Here is a 19,041-nt window from a genome sequence, read left to right as displayed (position 1 = left end):
CACAACTAATTTGTCGCAACACTTTCAATAAATTGTAATTGATCGAAGACAAGATCGCAACTGCCACTGGGATTGCCCTGTCTCTGACCCTGGTAGTGAACATTAATGGCAAGCCATTAGCCAACAATCAAAATTGGCAATTATAACTCGCATTTTTCGCCATGTGTGGGAAGTAATTACAGAAACACGAGCACGCCGCGGGATATACGCAGAGAAAGACAGAAATGGCTAAAATAAAAAATAAGTATATAGAAATTATAATCAGGTAATTAGAAATTGATTTGACAAGGGGTTAACTTCCTGCTAATATTTTCCACGGATTGTGCAAACAATTCAATTAAGCGCAGGTGAAAATATTTTCCACCGATTTTTGGAATAGCGCAGAGCATCTTTTTTTCTCACAGCCCGATCGGTCAACAAAGAAAGTCATCAAATAAAATTTAAGCACGCACTTCAAAACATCAGACGGTAGAGAGGGGCAAGTGGGGGCCCGATCTTTAGTATCATCATGGGTCATTATCATTGTCTGTGAATGGAACAAAGAAGCCAATCCTGATAAGCCGACTGGCGCTTGCCACTTATGCAATCGCCACTTAAAGGTACCTGTGGCCGGGTCTTTTAGAATTGCATTTGGACCCCTAAATAATTGGCCTTGGGACTGCATTCGTTTTCCTGGGCGTCCGGAAAGTGAAAAGTTATTTATGAAAGCCGGCGATGAAATGCCTATTTGGGGAGTTGATTGATGGACTTGTTGATTAGTCGCCACCGAATTGCTTGCGACCTGGACATAATTGAGTGGAAAGCTGGAAATGCAATAATTTGTTGATGGGTCTGACTTGTTCTCTGATATAAAATGCATGCTATCTTCGTGTTTCACAAGAGGAAATAATTTTAAAAATTAAGATAACACTATCAATGGGGAGGATCCAAAAAAGTAATGATAAGAGTGCAGTTATGTGTTTCAACATTTTTGGTTTCTTTCAAGATAGTAATTAGGAAATGTCATCTAAAAACTTATAGATTTGAACCAATATGTTTAAAATATATTTTTTAAAACATAACCATGCATGTTTGGCTGTTTTATGTTTTATGCGTCTTTTGAACATATCTTTGAATTCAACATTTTTACAGTGATTAATGTATTCCAATAATCCGATGATCCCTGGCTCCCAAGACTATTCCCTATTAAGATATCAAGTCGAGCGCGATATGTAGATTCACTGCCCAGTGGTTTGTGATGCAAGGTATAAGGTGCTGTTCAATGGATCGCCTTATGCGATCTCAGCGGGAATTTTAAACACATTACTCAACCGAAATTCCAGCTCAGCATTATTCATGGCCAAATCATAAAAATGTGAATCAGATTATAGACGCCGAACATTGTCGGCTACTGTTGTTACATGTCATAAGATCAGACACACACGTCTTTGGCTTAAACGGTGCAATACAATAAAATAATTTTGGGTATAGCTCAGATTCTTGGACGCCCCCCAACAGAGATCTTATGGCCACTTCCGAGTAAGCTACGTGGTTGTGGCCACAATCGTTTTGCGACATGGAAATAACAATCAGAGATTTGAGTTTCGGGTAAGCCATTTCTGGGTTCGATATGCCAGTGATTCACGCTAAATTGATAAGGTGATGCATTTCCTCATGTTGCCAACTCAAAACACGGCAACACTTTCTCTTTCGGCCACAAAATCGCGCTCTTTGCTTTCTCTTTGGCCAGATTGCTGCCTCTTCGACACGAGCAACATGTTGCCGAGGTGCGCATGTTGCTGGCGTCTTCGTTGCCACTGCGACCGCTTTTTGGCATCTTCGCGGCAAGCTTGGCTTAAATTGTTACCAAACGTTTAATGATCTTCAGTTAAGCTTCGAACTTTTACCAGGCAAGTCGTGTCTGCGGCTGCTACCAACGGCAGTCAACTGAAAAGTCCCCAATCGCGGCTCAAACGTTAACGGAATTTTAAAACCGAGAGCGAAGAAAACAGAAAACTGCATCATTTGCATAAAGCAAATAGAAAACGTAACGAAAATAACTTCGGACCAAGTTGATTGGGATTTAGTGTTATCATTTCGCGTCGCATAACTGACATTTTTTCGCGCGACCCCTTTTTTCCTGGGATATTTTGCAGCGGTATCGTGTTTGTTTTAAAAGAAAATAGTGCACTGATATCGGATCAATTGAGAAAACAATAACAGTTAACGGAGGAAATATATAGCATATCTGGAATTCCCGAGTGAATCATGAGGGTCTCTTTGGCACTGTGGGGCACTTTGTGCCTGTGGGTGGTAACCGCGAACGCACAAGGATTTATACCACCACCCAATGTCGGGCTTCACAATGGGGTAAGTTGGGAAATTGACCTAAATTGATCACTTCAATAATTAATTTGTTGTTGTATCGTATACCTCATCGCTGGTGTTCCACATTCCACAAGACAAAGGCAATGCCTCATAAACGTCATCCCAAATATGTGCCAAATAATCATAGAAATAGTGAAAAAATGTTTATCACTTGATTTGCATTTCCATTGAACGATATGCAAATATTCATTGTTAGATCTGGCTTTGTGGACTCTTCGTTTGTCCCGACCAAATTGACACAGTTTTCAGATCTTTTCGAGTCTCGGCCAAAGAAAGTTGCCATGCGTTGAGTAGTACTCGCATAAATATACCAAAACGGTCAAAGATTTTGGATCGCCTATCACAGAAATTCCCCAGACTTGCATAAGACTTTCTACCAATAAGATAACCCCCCGATTGATCGCAGTCGGTGTTCCCAAGTTCCACAGCCTATTTAAAAATTCAATTATTTAAATATTTGTTTTGGGATTTCAATATTAATTGTTGAAACATTTAGGACCGCAACTGAAAACGAAAACGATTTTCAACGCCTCAATGAACTTTCCCTTTTCACAAAAATATTTTTTATCTTTCGCTCAATCGAAGGTGGGGGACTCGATTAAATGAAGATGCAAAAGAGGAGTAAAAGCCGTAAAGTCATGGGACAACATTTAAACCTGTTCGCGTGGAGTGGTCAGGAAAACAAATATCTTCCAATATTTTTAAGCGGAAATTTGGTAGGAAATCTGTCAAGTCATGAGGGTTTCTTAGAACTTTCGTTCTCTTCTGGCCGAGTTGAAGGTCTCTTAGATAATCGATCACCTTAACCAGATTTTGTGATTTTCCTATGTTGATGTAATCTGATCATGTTGGGCATCCGTTGTTACAGTTTTCACTTTTACGGCTAAAACCCCAAAGAGATTTGGCCAAAAGCCACAACGATTTATGATGTGAAATCAACAGCTCTGTTGTCTCCTCTTTTTTCGTCTTTAATCTTTATTTTTGGATGAACTAATGCCTATAATTGAGGTTTGGATTACGTAAAAAGATTTATTTTGATGTTTTTTGTGCTGCGGGCAATGTTTGGATATGGAATTATGTTTGAATTGGCAGGCGGATTAAAAGGCCCTGATCATCGCCAGCTTGTTGGGAGTATGAGAGCCGTCAATTGGTGGACAAAAGAAGTTCATGTATATCGGGAATTAATTTCATGTTCGATGCAACATTTGCTTTGTCCTTAACCTTTTCGTGCATCGGTTGACTTGCCAATTTCCTTTTGGGCAACTTGCACAACGTCGCCATAACGTTGGAAAAGAAAAACGTGTTTGAACCAGATTTTTGCCAACATCATCTCTCACTATTGACATAAGCTGTGGCAATGGCCTGCGATTGCATCTTAACAATTTTTTACTTTTTGGCCAAACAACTAAGCTTGCTGACGAAAAAAAGTATCATCATCTTCCTTTTGTCTGGCCGTGAACAGGAACTGGTCGATGTTCAAGTTGCATTGGCTGGCCTGGGAGACTTTTGTTGCTATTCGGGATTTGTCGGCTTATTGGTGGCTGTTAAATTTCTTTTCGGTTGATTTTTTCCTTTTTTTTTGCTATTGCTTAATTTGAACTTTTATTATTTTGTATATATTGCCTCACGTAGCGCTTGAAGTTGTGTCGCGGTGTCGTGTAAACTTGGCAGCCGGGCCGTCAACTACTCAGTACCATCTGTTGCCCATCGTCCATGTCCAGCCGCAAGTTCCATAGTTCACGGCACAGGCGCAGCAGCAGAAATCCGCATCCCGGCAGAAACAGCGATTTGCTGTCTGCGAACATGTTTTTCTGGGCCTGCCAAATTGTTGGTTTCTCGTTTGTTTCGTTTTGCTGTTTGTTTTTTGGTTTTAGTTAACATATTTATGTATATTTTAACCGACTTGCTTTCACTTTTCTTGGGGCAAATAAAGTGTACTTCCTATATGCTCGAAAAGAACACAGCCAGCGAAGATCATAGATCCCATTATAAGATTTCACACCTATCACATCACACAATTAGGAAATTTTTTAACGTATCTATAAATTTTGGATTGTTATGAAACCGCTGCCAAATTGCTGCTCATCACATAAATTCACTCTTTTTGTTTCGAAGGCAAACAATAAATGCCGGAATTAAGCTTCCCATGGCATAGCCGCTTATCATATACGATTAAATGTAGCCCCGAGCCGGTAATAAATACAGCAGACATTTCTCATTGACTTACGGCGGGTAATAATTTCATATTTTTGTGACGGGGGGCCCTACAACCTGTTCGATTTCGGAGCGGCTTTTGATGTCGCAGCACCAGCAACAACATCCACCATCCAAAAAAAATAAAAATAAAAGCAGCAAAAATCATAATAAGAAGCCGCATTTCATTGTAATTTCTTTTTTTTTTGCGGGTTGGGTTCGTTCTGCTCGTTTTGAAGGCATGGAAAGTGGGTCAATCGAGAGATCTTTATACAAAATGTTGTTGTTCGGTTGCATATTTATCTGAAAGATATTTCAATATCCGAGCGGAGAGGTGACAAACTCTTAATGGATTTAGCTTGAAAAATGAAAGTTGTTTTTGTGGCAGAACAGGAAAGATTCAACGAGTGAGAGAGAGGCGGTTAAGGTGATGATGCCACTTGCCGGTGCTGAAGAGCTAATCAGGTTCAGGGCCTCAATCATCGCACCTCAATCGCCTTTGATTATGGCCCTCGATGTTTTCCAATTGAGGAAAGTAAATGAGCTGCCATTAGCCTGGCGCCTCTTTAAATCGATTCGCATCAAAGTAATCCCATTGAGATCGCCTTTCAGCTTTGTGGTTAGCACAAACAAATAAAATAATGGAACGCTAATCACACCGGGACAGCGACTGTCCAATTGGATCTGCCTTATTTCTTTATTGTGCTCTTTTTCTGGTCCGATTTAATTTGATTGGCTTTGCACCCAACTGTTTTCGAACTCATTGAGAATTAAATCAATTTCGCTTTTGAATGAGAGGAAAATTGCCTGAAAAGTGAATGAAACCAAAGTGTCATGCCTGATTGGGCTGTGAAAGGGTTGTTTGGGTAAAAAAATCACTGAAAATGTAATAGCATAGCTGATATAAGAGCGATTATGAAATTTTCTTGGATTCCATTTTCCACCTTGCACCTTGCTCAGCAGGAAAAATTGCATCTTACTCACTTACTCTATTAGTTGTTTTCTGAGCTTATACATACCTGTATATATTTCGAAATTCGCTGACCCACATTTAGTTTAACTAGAACGAAAAAAGGTTGGCTAAAAGTAAAAGGCAAGTTTCTTCCGAGAATTGCGGATCTCCCGCAGACGAGTAGGGGTTCATGGCATCTTCCGCTTTCTATAGTTCCTCATTACCCCTGCGAACTTCTCAATTATTAAGCCATTAACATGGTCAGTAAACCGCAGGCTTGGTTCCGCATAGTTTCATGGAAACGATCGTCAGAAATTAGCTTAGTGAAAAATAAAAATGCTATTGCCTATAAACAATAATTTCACATGCCAAGTGGTGGGATCGTTAAAACGACGTCTGGGATGAGGAAAAAGAAAGTAAAAGGGTTCGGCGACATAAATCATCTTTTGATATTGACATACCATCCGGATGGCTTCTTTTCTGGCAGGTCATTAAAAGTCACTTGGATTGGCCAACCAAAAAAAAAAAATAAAACAAAATGGGTTTTGTCAAAGCTTTTTGTTGCCTAATTGCAAGTGACGACAAATAGGAATTGGATGTGGCACGTTGCAAGTCGCCTGACGAATGCCGCAATTATCTGCGGTATGTGAAGTAAATAGTAAATATATCAAGGCAATTTTCACCCACCATCGCCGTACCAACAGTACCGACAGTACCAAGTGCAGCAAGTGTCAACTTCCGCGTTACTCATACGCTACGTGAAACGGGTTTGTTCAGCTGCATCTTCTTTCTCGCCATAACTCAACGCAAATATGGCCAAAAGTCAAACGATCCTCGGCGAGGAACCAACCGCACGTAATGCAATAGCAATAGCAATAGCATAGGCAATAGCCAAGCCCAACGGCTCGGTTCAAACTGGGCAACCCGTTGTGGCACGGTGTTGTTGCACTTTCGTTTTCTTATTGTTGCTGTGCCTTTGTGTCTGGGGCGAAATGTTCATTGCGCGAAAATGAAGAAGCGTTTGTTGCTGCGGCTGGCTTGCAGTTCCCAAAACAAGATTTTCAACCAGCCGATGGTGCTGCATGCTGCAGTTTGCTGCTGCCACTGCTGCTGCTGCTGCTGCAATGGCATCTGCAACTGTTGGACGGGTCGGGTTGGTCTGCCCGGAGATGTTGCAAGCCAAGCCGACGTGCAGTTGCATAATTTGTGTGTGTGTTTTTCCTTTTTGGCTGGCGAGGTGGGAGTCACAGTACTATTGAGCCGCCTGCTCTGCCTCAAAGCACCGAAAACTTGTCCATCGATTTGCACTTTATTTTTGTGCTTTTGAGCACTGCAAATGCGCAGCGAAATTATTTAATGACATTTTGCGGTTTGCCGTGGTGTAATGGAAAAGTGCAGATAACGATTTTACTTTTCTCTGGTATGTATGGAAATAACCCTCGGGTTAGGCAGCAAAAAGGTTAAAGGTCGTGGGAAACAAGAATCTTCCTGGAAAGTAAGAAGATAATCAAATCTATAACAATGCTTGGCTAGAAAATTACAAGAGTAAGGACACAGTTTTGCCGGAAATAAAAAAATAAAATATTTAAAAATGCTTAAGTACCTATTTAAACATTTTAAATCAATAAAATACTTTTGTTCCCTTAACAAACATCGCTCTGAATGATCATGGTAAATATTACATCCAGGGCTGTCATACTTAGCCGCCGCTGATGCAACTCCTTGGGCACTTTCCACCTCCGCGGAGGTTCCCTGGGCAGGAAGTCAAAGCCCTCGGCGAGGGAGATGCTCTGCTTAGTACCTGTCAGGTCCGAACACGCCCCCGACTGGCAGCAACCCACTTCGCACTTCAGTTGGCTGCTTCATGCCACATTATCGCCACCGACAGACCGAATACCCCAGTACAGTACACCATGGAGTTGGGCCCCATACTGGAGGCCCAACTCCCGCAGCCTCTGCCAGCCACTTTCGGTTGGATGGCGGCATGGAGTGAAGAAAACTGAACAAGAGTTGCAGTAAATGCAGTAAATGCAGTAAAAGAAAAACACTTTTCGCAAGCTTCGGTGATTTTCTGCACCGCAGAAGTTCCATAGCTGGCATTTCAGTTGCATTTCCATTCGCCTCTTCGCGGCACCCAAAGTGCTTCGTTTTGTTGCAAATAATAAATTTTAATTTGCTCGGCGGTTTTTGGATACATTTTCTTCTCATTTCGCTGCGGCTTCGCCTGCGCATTTGAGTGCATCAGTTGGGCATGCAAGGCGAAATGCTTTAAGCTTTCGATTTCTTTGCGAAATAAATATGAAAGAAAAATCCCAAATAGGTCTAACGGGGTGGGTGTGGAAATGTTTGGAATGCACATCAATTAAAAGGGTACTAAGTTCGGTCCAGACACTTTTAGAAATCTCGGGAGACTGCTGCCAATGCGCCAAGTGAACTCCGTGTGGGGTTACTAACCGCTAAACAATGGTCAGTCGACCGACCAGATGGGTCTTCGACTTTGTCGCGTTCCGGCCCATCCGGGTAATTGCTAAAAACTGTCACGAACTGCAGCAACACACAGTTTACCGACTCCGGCTACCAACAATACCGAGCCGGTGGCAATTTGAAACATTTGCCAGACCAGAGACCGTAGACCGTAGACCATAGACCAAAGTCCGTGGACCCCGCGACCCTCTACAATTTGCATGGGGTCTACTCCTCGGAATGACTGAGCTTGCGTGACCAAAAGCAGGCACGAGACCCAGCAATGTGAGCATTTGGCGAGTCAAGAGCAACGAGCTGGCTGCGATACAATCGGAAAATGACTTAATTGGTTCCTCCGCCTGGTGAAGGTAATTAAAACGAAAAGAACTTCACTTTCGAAACCAGAGTATTCGGCACTGGCGCACTCCTAACCCACAAATTATGGATTCCAAGTGAACATGAAATGGTGGAAAATGGAAAACCAAAAGTTTTACATTCCATTCCAATGCGAAAACAATGGCTGCCCGCTTGACAAATGATACGTGGGTGGGGAAGTCTGGTTGCTGGCTCCAAATGCAATCGCATGTCTGGGAATCTAAGGCAATGCTAATATGTAATTAAAGCATTAGACAAGCGTTAAGTTGGATCGCTAGAAAGATCTGAGGCGCCAAGAGGACTTGACAGCGGACTGGGAGGATGAAATGCCTCAGTTGAATGACGGAAGATTACAAAAGCAGCAATAGACACGTCAAATTCATTCAAAGGTCTGTCAAGACAGTCACCTAAGCCCATCACGACCTTATAGCCTCACACTTTTTCCACAATTTGCCAACCTGAATTGTTAACCAAGGTCGCAAGCGGTATAAATAAATAGTCTGCCCATCCAAACATTGGCCTGACCCATATAATTCAAACAAACGCGACAACACCTTAAGACTTTGCATCAATTGAAATCGAGGCGCTCAATTCAAGTGACAGCCCATGGAAATGAGTAGACAAACAATCCCAACTCAATGGCTCTGAAGTCACTAAAGTAAATACAAGTGCGAAGTACACGGCTTGCCAGAAAAACGCGCATTTAAAGCCTTTGTATATTGGCGCCATTGAAATACTCTGTGACGGCAACAAAAACGGAGAAAAATTGCACAAAATTACAAGAGCTCGGGATGATGAGCTCAACAAAGGCTCCTCCGAATCTTTGACGGTTGATGAGCGTGGAAAGATTTTTGGGCGTGTGGCGGTGTTGTCAATGAAATTTCACGGTAAAGTTGAGTAACGAAATCTGACGAATGCAAATCTCTGGTACGCCTTTCTTCGAAAACGAAATTGTAATCTTTTCCGGCGGTTCTCTTGATTGTTCGCTACCGTCCATCAACAAAGCGGAGTAAATAAATCTTCGAGTCCAACGATGTGGGCGCCAAACTCCTACCTGAAAAATATCTTGGCCATGGCTAAAAGATGAAAAGATATATGGCATGCAATTTACTTTGTGCGTGCGCCAAATTTATTGAATTGGAAAGTAAAAATTGCAGCGTATTTAAATTTATTTCCAACAATAATATAATTTTTAGAGGTTTTTGTTTAATGTCCGACTCGCACGCAATTGCCATTGATAATTATGAGGATCTTTCAGGCGATTGTCTGCCAAATAATAAGTGTGTTATGATATTAGTCGGCTGATATGGTGGTTTTGAAATTGAAAGTGTGTTGAGGCTGAAAATTGAGCTGTTTGCTTAAAAAGATCTGATAGTGATCTACTGTGTGCTCTAATGATCATAAATTACTGTCTGCACTCAAATGAAGCAATTTAAATACCAATTTAAAGTTTTAGTTTGCGCTAAATAAAAATTGTCACTTTCTATTCAAGTACGACCTTCCAAGACTAGACAGCTATCTTGCAGACCGACATTCGAAAATCATAATATGCCATTTGTGGACACCATTAAAATTCAGTTCGCTGCAATTAGCCATATGAACATGTTAATTACCCAAAAACAGATGGCCTATAAACCCGAATTTTCTCATGCCCCACACCGAGACCAAAACAAAAAAGAAGTGGGTTTATTTAAATTACATTTGCTTAGTTCAGTTAAGTATCTCGCAGGTACGCCGCAACTAAGGAAACTGCAGATGCTGCCCCTGGCAATGCTAATGATATAATAAATCTTAGCTGCTCGTAAAAAGTGTCAGACTGTGTCAAATTAAGCATATGAGCGGAGCTTCCATGCACAAACTTTGGTGGAGTGTCGTCGGATGCATTTGTTGGATTTTAGCTACCTGTGCGGGCTGCGTGGGTGTTGAGATACAGATACAAAGACGTCTCTAAAAGGAAGTGAATTTATGCAACTTTTGCCATTGGCAAAATGCCTAATTCGCAAATGAGTCTGAAGCTGATGCTTCTTCAATTAAATTAAATTTGTATGCCACTCATGTTTTGAAGTGCCGAGATACTTGCAATCGCATTAACTCACAATTTTGTCTTGCTGCAAGCGATTGTGCAATCCTTGAAGTGCTTTGTGGAAGCCAAGTTTCCAATTAATGGGGATAAGCAGTTGCTGGAGTATCAAAGGAAGGCAGGAATTGCTAAATTAAATAGCATTGTGATTTTACTAGTTTATTGCCTTGAAGATACTGAAACAGGTGGCTAAATATGCAGTCCAAATTCCAATTCATCGATATTCGAAATTAATTCAAATTCTTATTACTTCGATCTGTATTTCAAGAGGAATTTCATGAATTAAGATTCGAGTAGTACAATTTCCCTAATTAATGTGACTAGTTGTTATCGCAGTAATTTTGATATGAGCCAGTGGGTATTAAGTACCCAGATCATCAGTGGCAACCTCGGACAACTGTCTGCTAAATTTCCTTATTTGTTTTCTCAGATTTTAAGTACTTTTCCCTACGTTTGTGAGAGTGAAGTATTTTGAGCGATAATATCTGCGGATTCGTATGCGAGGAGTAACTGAACTGACCAAGTTTCTTTCTTTTTCTTTACTTGCGCGGCTTTAAAGAAATTGTTAAATAATATTTGTTTTTGCTTCAATTCGGTTGTTTTAACCGCTGGCGGGTTTCGCCTGGAATCTTTTCATTGTTGCCGCCCTGTTTTTTGTTGTTCGGACGATGGCTTCTTTCGCTTTCATGTGCTGGCTAGTTGTAGGTGTTGGCCAAAGAGCCGCTTGCGGCAATTTCTTATTTACCTCATTTAATTACACAATTTTATGTAAATTTCACTTTTTGCTGTTGCTGCTGAAGCCATTGTTGTTGGGCATTCTTTTGTGCGGCCACAAATTAATTACTTATTTGCTTAGCCGGCTAGCTATTTTGTTGGCCATTAAAATGCCTTTAGGAAATCCACAGAAATATTTTGTTCGCCTATTTTTTTTGGGCCATCTTTGCAAATTGCAGTCATTTCTCGATAGCCCCGAAAAGTGAAAGGGAATTGCCAAATTTTTGGATTGACCAATTCTCGAAGTAAAAAGAAACGAAACGAAGCCGCCGCAGCCGCCACACAAAACTAAGCCATCAACTGCCATCAAAAGCTTATTATGCACATTTACCGTCATGGTGACTGTCAACAGGGGGAATGCAGGAGGTTACATCTTAAGCTAACCAGTTTTGGTTGGGGCCAACAATCGAAACTAAGCACTCTGTTCTGGACTTTATCGATCGGATAAATAATGTGGAAATAATGTGAGCACGATTTCTTAGATTTAACTAAGATCAAGATGCACTGCGATGATAAGTTAGACAAACAATTTAATGAGCCCCAAAATGTGGATGACAGCCCAATAATAAATCAGTGAAGTGTCCCAGTTTTGGTGACTCCTTAAATCTCTGGCTGTTTTGCAATGTTATAAAAGGTTGTATTCAAATGATTGGTTACCGAGCCCAGGAGATTTATTTACTATATTTCAATAGCTTCCTAAGAAAATTTTAATTGGCCCACTTTTTGCACTTTGTAATCTTTAATTTGATTCGTCTAAAAACCTGAATGTTCTTTACTTATCCCAAAAACATGGAGCCTCATTAGCTGTTAGATTGATGCCCAATCTGACATCTGACATGTGCAGCTCTTTTTATGGCGAGAACACAAATTGCACAACACGACTTCGATCGCCTCTGAAAAAAGATCCTCAGATCAGACCAAAAACAACCTTGAAACTCTGTGAATTGCATTATGTAGTTACCAAAACTCCAAAACAAACCGCCAAGAGTGGTAGAAAGAACACACAAAGATCCAGTGCAAAACTGGAAGGCAAATGCATTTGGTGTTTCCTCGGTTGACTGCGGGGCAAGCAGGAAATCCGAAAGGCAATCGGGGAAAACGAGGCCAGCTTGGATGCCATTGGCCATTGACATGACCGAAAAAAAAAACTGGAAAACTTGTAAATTGTGCGACTCTCGAAACATCTCGCAGAAACCTCAGGCTGTTGCGCAACTCAGGATTTGAAGAATTTACGGCCTCTGATTTCGGGTGACTATTAATGAGCGCACCATTTCTTGGGGCTTGAAGGTCTTGCGGCTTTGACTATTAAATTCTAATTAGCATAAACACCTTAAATGCTTACTAAATACCAAGCGGATCACTTTCACTGCGAGACTAAACCAAATCTAAAAAGAAATTTCCAAAATTTCGCTTTCATTTCGTATCTCGTCGGTCTGAGGCATCGTAATACTTGTCTCGACCCCGTGTGTGTGATGAGAAATCAATTATGAATTATTAACAAATTAGCCGGCAGCTGGAGTCATGTAACTGACAGATACATCGTGGATCACAACGCCCCAGCGAACATGTGAAAGATGTTTCTGTAAACTGGTTTCGATCCGGTGGAATGTAGTGACTTCTATCCATGGCATATCATCTTCGATTAGCATAATGCTCGTTTCATTTGACAGCCCCGGAATGGAAAAGTTTACATAACGAAATGGAGTCGGTTGTGGGAGCCCATACCCATTTGTTACTCCAATGGAACTTTCTTTGTTTATCTAAGCTAATATTTTAGTTGTTAACAAATTAATGTTGTGTTTTGGATCCGAAACACGAGTTTGATTAGGGGAAATCCAAGCATTGTTATAGCAAGATTGCATGGAAGTAGAGGTACTCCCAAGCTTTATATACTACGTTTTTCTATACTTAATTATGAAATTTGAGTTGAGTATCGTGATTAATGTTTGCCGGTACTGTTTAGCCACTTTTCTGATTTTTGTCGATTGAGTAGCACCCACACTCCATGTGCCAATCATTTGACATATTTAGCCCAGTGGCAAACAGTTGGGTATCAAACACGTGGGTTGCGGTGGCATTTGGTGACAGCTACAACCACCTGCCAGCAATGGGTTAATGGCAACGCGCATGCGCAGCGTGTTAACAATTGGCCACAGATCGGTGGCGTTTAAAAACGAAAGCGTTTTGCATACAAGCGCCGTGGAAATGTTGAATGAATACGCTAAACCACGAAATTGACATGTTCGATACATGGCGTACAGGCTTTTGCGGATAGACAGAAATTGAAGGAGAAATACGTGTGGCCCTATGAGGAGTGGGGTTCAGTGGCTCTTGGGACGACGATGCTGATTGCTTTGGCACTTCATTGATGACTGATTGACGTTTTCACCAGCCAGGCAATTTGTAGGGAAAAGTCATCTTCAAAAAGAAAGAAAATTGTAGACGTAGAAAAACCAGAAACTTACGATGAAGATGCATGACAAGACGTTGGATTTTTTCCGATTACCCTAGGCGGCCTAAAAGTGATTTCACAGAAAATATACCCACCCAAAGAATGACTGAGTTTGTAATTGAGCAAGCTTTTATTCCATTATAAGAAAGCGCCATAACTCCTTCATTCACCTGCTCCAGCATTTTCATCTCTTCTCCAATTTAATCATTGCCCCTCCGATTTGGTTGCATAATCCCACTGCCCCAACCCACGGTTAGCTTTTGACGGCATCATCGGAGCAACAACATCGCGTCATGATGAGGTGCGGCATTAGCGGCAACAACATAATTACCATGCGAAAAGAAAGAGTCAGGGGTCGAGTAGCCTGATAACGCCTCAATCTGGCATCGACAGAGCTCGGCGGGGAAAAAGAAGATTTATGGCTCAGGCAATTAAATTATACATACAGCAGTTTAGCCATAAGACAAAAAACTCTGTACATCTACAATATCCACGACAGTCAATGCATCTTCACCTTCTCCTCTGGATTTTGTGTTGGATAACTGTTTGTAACAATTGCTCGACGGACTGACCATTTTGGCCCCTCAATTGGCAATACGTATACGCGGTGTATGACGGCTAGTTCGGCCAGGGCGGTCCTATCTACAAGATTGTATAAGCAGTTTGCTCGTTGAGAGAGAAACTCTAATGACATCTGCAGATGGATAACAATACAAGTGGGTTAGCAAGTGAATAGAGCAACTTCAATTGGGGGAGGAAGCATGAAACTGTCATTACATAAATTTATGCTTAACTCGGATCTGAAAAGTGTGTGCATCATTGGTATTACTTTCTTGGGCAATCAAATTTTACAACCGATATTACCATCATTTAAATGAAGAAAGCCGAGCATTGCACTTTCATCTTCCGTAATACGTATTTTTCGTGGCGCAAACAAGTTTGCCATTTTTTTATGGACTTCAACTTGACCGACTGCCCGCCAATAAGGACCCCTAGCCAAACCAGACACATAGTCCAGTTTAGCCTGCAAAAGTGGAGCGGAGATTGCTATTACAGCCGCCTGGGAAACTGGTTCATGTCTATTTTAGGAGCGTTCACTCAATGTTTGACTTATCTTTTAACTGTCGAGGGATCTCGAGCCAAAGCTGGTTTCTGCTCTGGCCGGGATGATGCAATGATCGCCGTGGAAAGTTGTAACTCACCTGTTCCCCTCATTGCAGCCGCCCTTTCACAACTCGCAGCGCCGTCAGCTAAATCTTCAGCAGTACAATCAGCAAAACTTTGTCCAGGCGGGCGTGGAGCTGCCCATTCCCCACCGCTCCCAACACGGCCCCCATCCGCAGCACACGCATCTGCATCACCAGCAGCAGCCGCAGCAGCACCGCTTCGGGCAGTTCCCACAGCAGCAGCAGCAGCATCAGCAGCATCAGCAGCCCCACAGCAATCAGCAGTTCCAACGTTCGACCCAAAATCAACTTCAAACCGCTCCACAGTTCCCGCAGCAGCAGCAGCAGTTGCCCTCTCCGGCCTCCGGTTTGGATCTGCATCATCAAAACTTCTTGGACTTGCGCAACTTCGCTGGCTCCCAGCAGCAGCCGCAAAATCAGCAACAACATCAGCAGCGCCATAAGCAATTTGGTAAGTCAGACTCAAGATCTTTCCTGATCTTCAACCTGTTACCCTTCTTGTTGTATTTCCCCAGATTCCCGCTTGCAGTCCACTGCTTTCCCTCCACAGCCATCGCCGGAAACTTACCAGCAACAGCAATTGCAGCAACAGCAGCAGCAGCAGCAGTTTGCCTACCAGCAGCCCCAGCAGTTTGGACCACAGGTTCTGCCCCAGACCACACAGAAGCTGCCCAGCCAGGCGCCCGTGCCCACTTTCCAGACGATTCCCCAGCAGCAGAGCCAGTTTAACTATCAGCCACAGTCCAGTCAGCAGCAGCAGTATCAGTTGACTCCACAGTTGGGATTGCCAGTGCCGCAGATCTTTAGCAATGTTCAGGCCACACCCTTCCCGGAGCCAACCAGAGGAACCTTCCAGCAACAGCAGCAGCCAGCGCAGCAGCCACAGTTCCAGCATCAATTCGTGAATGCTCCATCGCCAATTCAGGCTCAGGCCCAACCAGCTGACCAGGAGTACAAGCAAAAGCTGATCCAGAAGCACGAGCAATTTGTGGCCAAGCAGTACGAAAAGTCGCAGCACAAGGTGCGTCAGCAGCACGAAGAATTCCTTTTGAAGCAGCATCAAATCAAGCAGCACATCCTGCCGACCATCGTGACCCAACACAATGCCAACTACCAGAACTCACCCTATGTGGCAGCACCGGCACGTGGAAGACCAGTGGCTCATCCCACTGAGTACAATCAGTTCAACAGTGCCCTGCAACAGTACTACAAGGAGCACCCGACGACGACAACCACCACCACGACGACAACCACAACCACTGAGGCCACAACCACTCCAAAGAAGAACATCTATGCTCAGGTTAAGTCGGAACTGGGAAAATTCCCAAGTCAGAAGAGCAAGAAACCGGTGAAGACCATTGCCCGGGATGATTTGCTTAAGCAACTCAAGGCAGCCTTGTCCGAAGCACCACAGCAACCATTGACGGGAAACAAGACCTACGATGAGATGGACCTGGTTCTGCCGAACGGCCAGCGGGTTCAGGTGATTCGCACCACAGATCCCAATTTGGTCCAGGGGCAAAAGGCCTACTCCCAGGAGCAACTGCAAACTTTGCTGGCTCAACAGGCGTTGGGTGGCGAAGCCAAGCTAAGTTTGAGTGATGTGGCTCCAAGTAAGAGCAAAGATCTTGAGCTGCCCGGTGGTGGAAAGGTTCAGATTCTGCGTTCCCCCGATCCTCAGGAGTCGGACACTCTTCCTTCCGGCTCTCTGCCCGGTGGTGTTGACCTCTCTAGTTTGGCCGCTCTCTATGGCGGTGGTGCCGGTGATATTCAGGGCATTAGTAATGGAGCCAATAGCATTGCCAGTTCCGCAGTCATAACCTCGGATTCCGATGAACCACCATCTTTGGAGGAGCTGGCCAAGCGCGGACTCATTCCCGATGGCTATGAGATTGAGGGTCTCAGCCCAAAGTCACAGGCACCGGCCACAGCTGCACCACCAACTTTGCCGCCCAAGAAGAAGGCCACCTACGTTTACCTGGAGGAGCAGACGGATGGTAGCTTTAAAATCCAAGGAGTGAAGGCCAACGGCGAGAAGGAGACCAAGCAAACCGGATCCGAAGTGGAAAGCATTCTGGAGCGCATCAGGAGCGGAGAGATTAAGCTGCCGCCTTCGGTTTCCCGCCTAACATTGCCCAACGATGAGCTGGTAGAGATTAAGAGCGGCAAGATTATCCAAACCACACGCGCACCCACCACGACCACAAGCACAACTACCACTACCACAACTACTCCAACGCCCTTCATTTCCCGTGGAACACCCAGCAATCACAGGCAGTATCACCCGTCGAGGACCTCCACCACCACCACCACAACCACTGCTCCCACAACCGCTCGCCACAATTTGATTTACGAGAGCAGCACCAGCCATGGGAATGCCGCTAGTCTGATCCGCACCACAACATCTCCCATTTACGGAGGTTCCACGGTGACAGTTTCCCCATATCTGGAAGGTGTATCCACCCACTTGCCGGTGGTGACCGAGAGGCTGTCCGATGTGGCGAACAATGCAGAGCTCCTTCCACCTGTTCCCCAATATGCGGATGCCCTCGTCCAGGAGACGGAGAACACCGAGAAGGCCGCTCAAGCGAATCCCTCAACCAGTTCGGTGCTGTCCAATCCTAGCGAAGACCTACTGCAAATACTGAAGACTAACGGACTTTTCGCCATGGCCAAGTATCTAAGGCAGTCGGGTCTGGACAGCATACTCAACGAAACCGGACCGTATACCATCTTTGTTCCCACTGATAAGGCCTTCAAAAATCTTTTGGTGCAGTTGGGAGGACCAGAAAGAGCCGAGGAAAAGTTCCAGTCCAATCCCAGATTGCTGAGCGGGGTATGTTGATCCTAACTAAATAACTTGCTATTCATAAAAGTAATGTTTTACACATTTTCTTTTTCATAGCTCCTACTCCATCATGTGATTCCAGGAGCTTTCGAGATCGCCACCCTGCAGGACGAGATGACTGGCGTTTCCCTGGCTGGAACACAGCTGCGAGTTAACCAGTACAACATGCATGACCAGGAGTGGAATGATGTGACAGTAAGACTGCAATAATTCAATGAAATCTATAAACTTCACATATATAACTTATTTTTGAAGCTCACCACCATCAACGGAGCCATGGTTGTGCTGAACAAAAAGGACATCAAGATCCCGCAAGGAGTGGCTCACGCAGTCGATCGCGTGATGTTCCCACTGCCCGTTGGAGATATCCTGCAGACTCTGCAGTCTGATCGTGAGGGTCGCTTCAGCAATTTCCTGAAGATTCTGTACACCTCTGGACTGTCTGAAAAGCTTCAGAGCAAGGGTTAGAAAATATTCAAGCCAAAACTAAAATCTCTTCTAATGAATGTGAATTTTCAGGTGTCAAGACGTACACTGTTTTCGCTCCTGTGGACAAAAGCTTCAGCGAATTGGATTCAGATACACTGGAGAAGCTGTACAATGACAAAGATGCCGCCGAACAGTTTGCCATGAAGCACATTGTACCCGGGGCTCTTTTCTCCGCTGGTATGCGTTTCTACCAGGTTAAGGACTCTTTGTCCACTGGCAAAACCGTGATTCTCCAGAAGACATCCGCGGGCAAGATTAAGGTTAACGATGCACAGATGGTCACATCCAATATTCCAGCCACGAATGGAGTGATTCACGCCCTGGATGGAGTCTTGGCGTGAAGAGGTTAAAGCTGCCGGGGTCGGAGAATCCCTTTATTAAGCAGTTTTTTGTTTAAGCCTTAAGATTAGTTTAAGTGAGGAGGAGTTTCATCAACCACATCCAAAATTGATAGTGAAATCTTGCCAACGTCCTTGAAAGGACTTAAGAAATTACAATCTTTTATAGAACTGGTGCAAAACCATCAAGTATAAGAGATATACGCAATGATTTGGTGCTTCCATATACTTTTCTGTATTTTTCTTTTTCGCCTTCATAAAACAGTCATTACAAATAGTTCAATTTAAGAAAGAAGCAGAGAATATATAAAAAGAAGCCAAGACAGGTGGAATCTGATTGGTATCTAAGCTAAGTTCACATATATTTATTTTTGGCATTAAATCATGTGCAAATTAATTTGCAAAATTCTGTAAAATAAATAAAAAATATAGTTAAGAAATATCTTTTGGTTCTTCTATTTATTTCAAAAGTATTGAAAGACGGACAAAGGATATGTTGTTGTTTTTACAAAACGATAACATT

The 19,041-nt window shown here is 43.2% G+C and overlaps 1 protein-coding gene across 1 annotated transcript; it reads left to right on the top strand.

The window, feature by feature from the left end:
• Positions 1–1,878: 1,878 nt before the first annotated feature.
• On the top strand, positions 1,879–18,927 carry LOC117148526 (mediator of RNA polymerase II transcription subunit 15). Its single transcript, XM_033315943.1, has 6 exons — positions 1,879–2,349; positions 14,877–15,294; positions 15,359–17,679; positions 17,749–17,886; positions 17,947–18,154; positions 18,211–18,927. The coding sequence occupies exons 1-6, from the start codon at positions 2,248–2,250 to the stop codon at positions 18,519–18,521; spliced, it is 3,498 nt and encodes a 1,165-aa protein (XP_033171834.1). The 5' UTR covers positions 1,879–2,247; the 3' UTR covers positions 18,522–18,927.
• The last annotated feature ends 114 nt before the right edge of the window (positions 18,928–19,041 follow it).

The sequence above is a fragment of the Drosophila mauritiana genome, chromosome 2L (genome assembly GCF_004382145.1).
Source record: "Drosophila mauritiana strain mau12 chromosome 2L, ASM438214v1, whole genome shotgun sequence".
NCBI lineage: Eukaryota > Metazoa > Arthropoda > Insecta > Diptera > Drosophilidae > Drosophila > Drosophila mauritiana.
Note: the sequence above shows the minus strand (reverse complement) of the source record. Positions and strands in the feature narration are given on the sequence as shown.

Bases quoted from the DNA above. Each gene is read 5' to 3' on its own strand.
- LOC117148526 (XM_033315943.1), top strand. From the start codon at position 2,248: ATGAGGGTCTCTTTGGCACTGTGGGGCACTTTGTGCCTGTGGGTGGTA. The intron at 2,350-14,876 runs GTAAGTTGGGAA...CCCTCATTGCAG, and splicing joins ATGTCGGGCTTCACAATGGG to CCGCCCTTTCACAACTCGCA. The intron at 18,155-18,210 runs GTTAGAAAATAT...GTGAATTTTCAG, and splicing joins TGAAAAGCTTCAGAGCAAGG to GTGTCAAGACGTACACTGTT.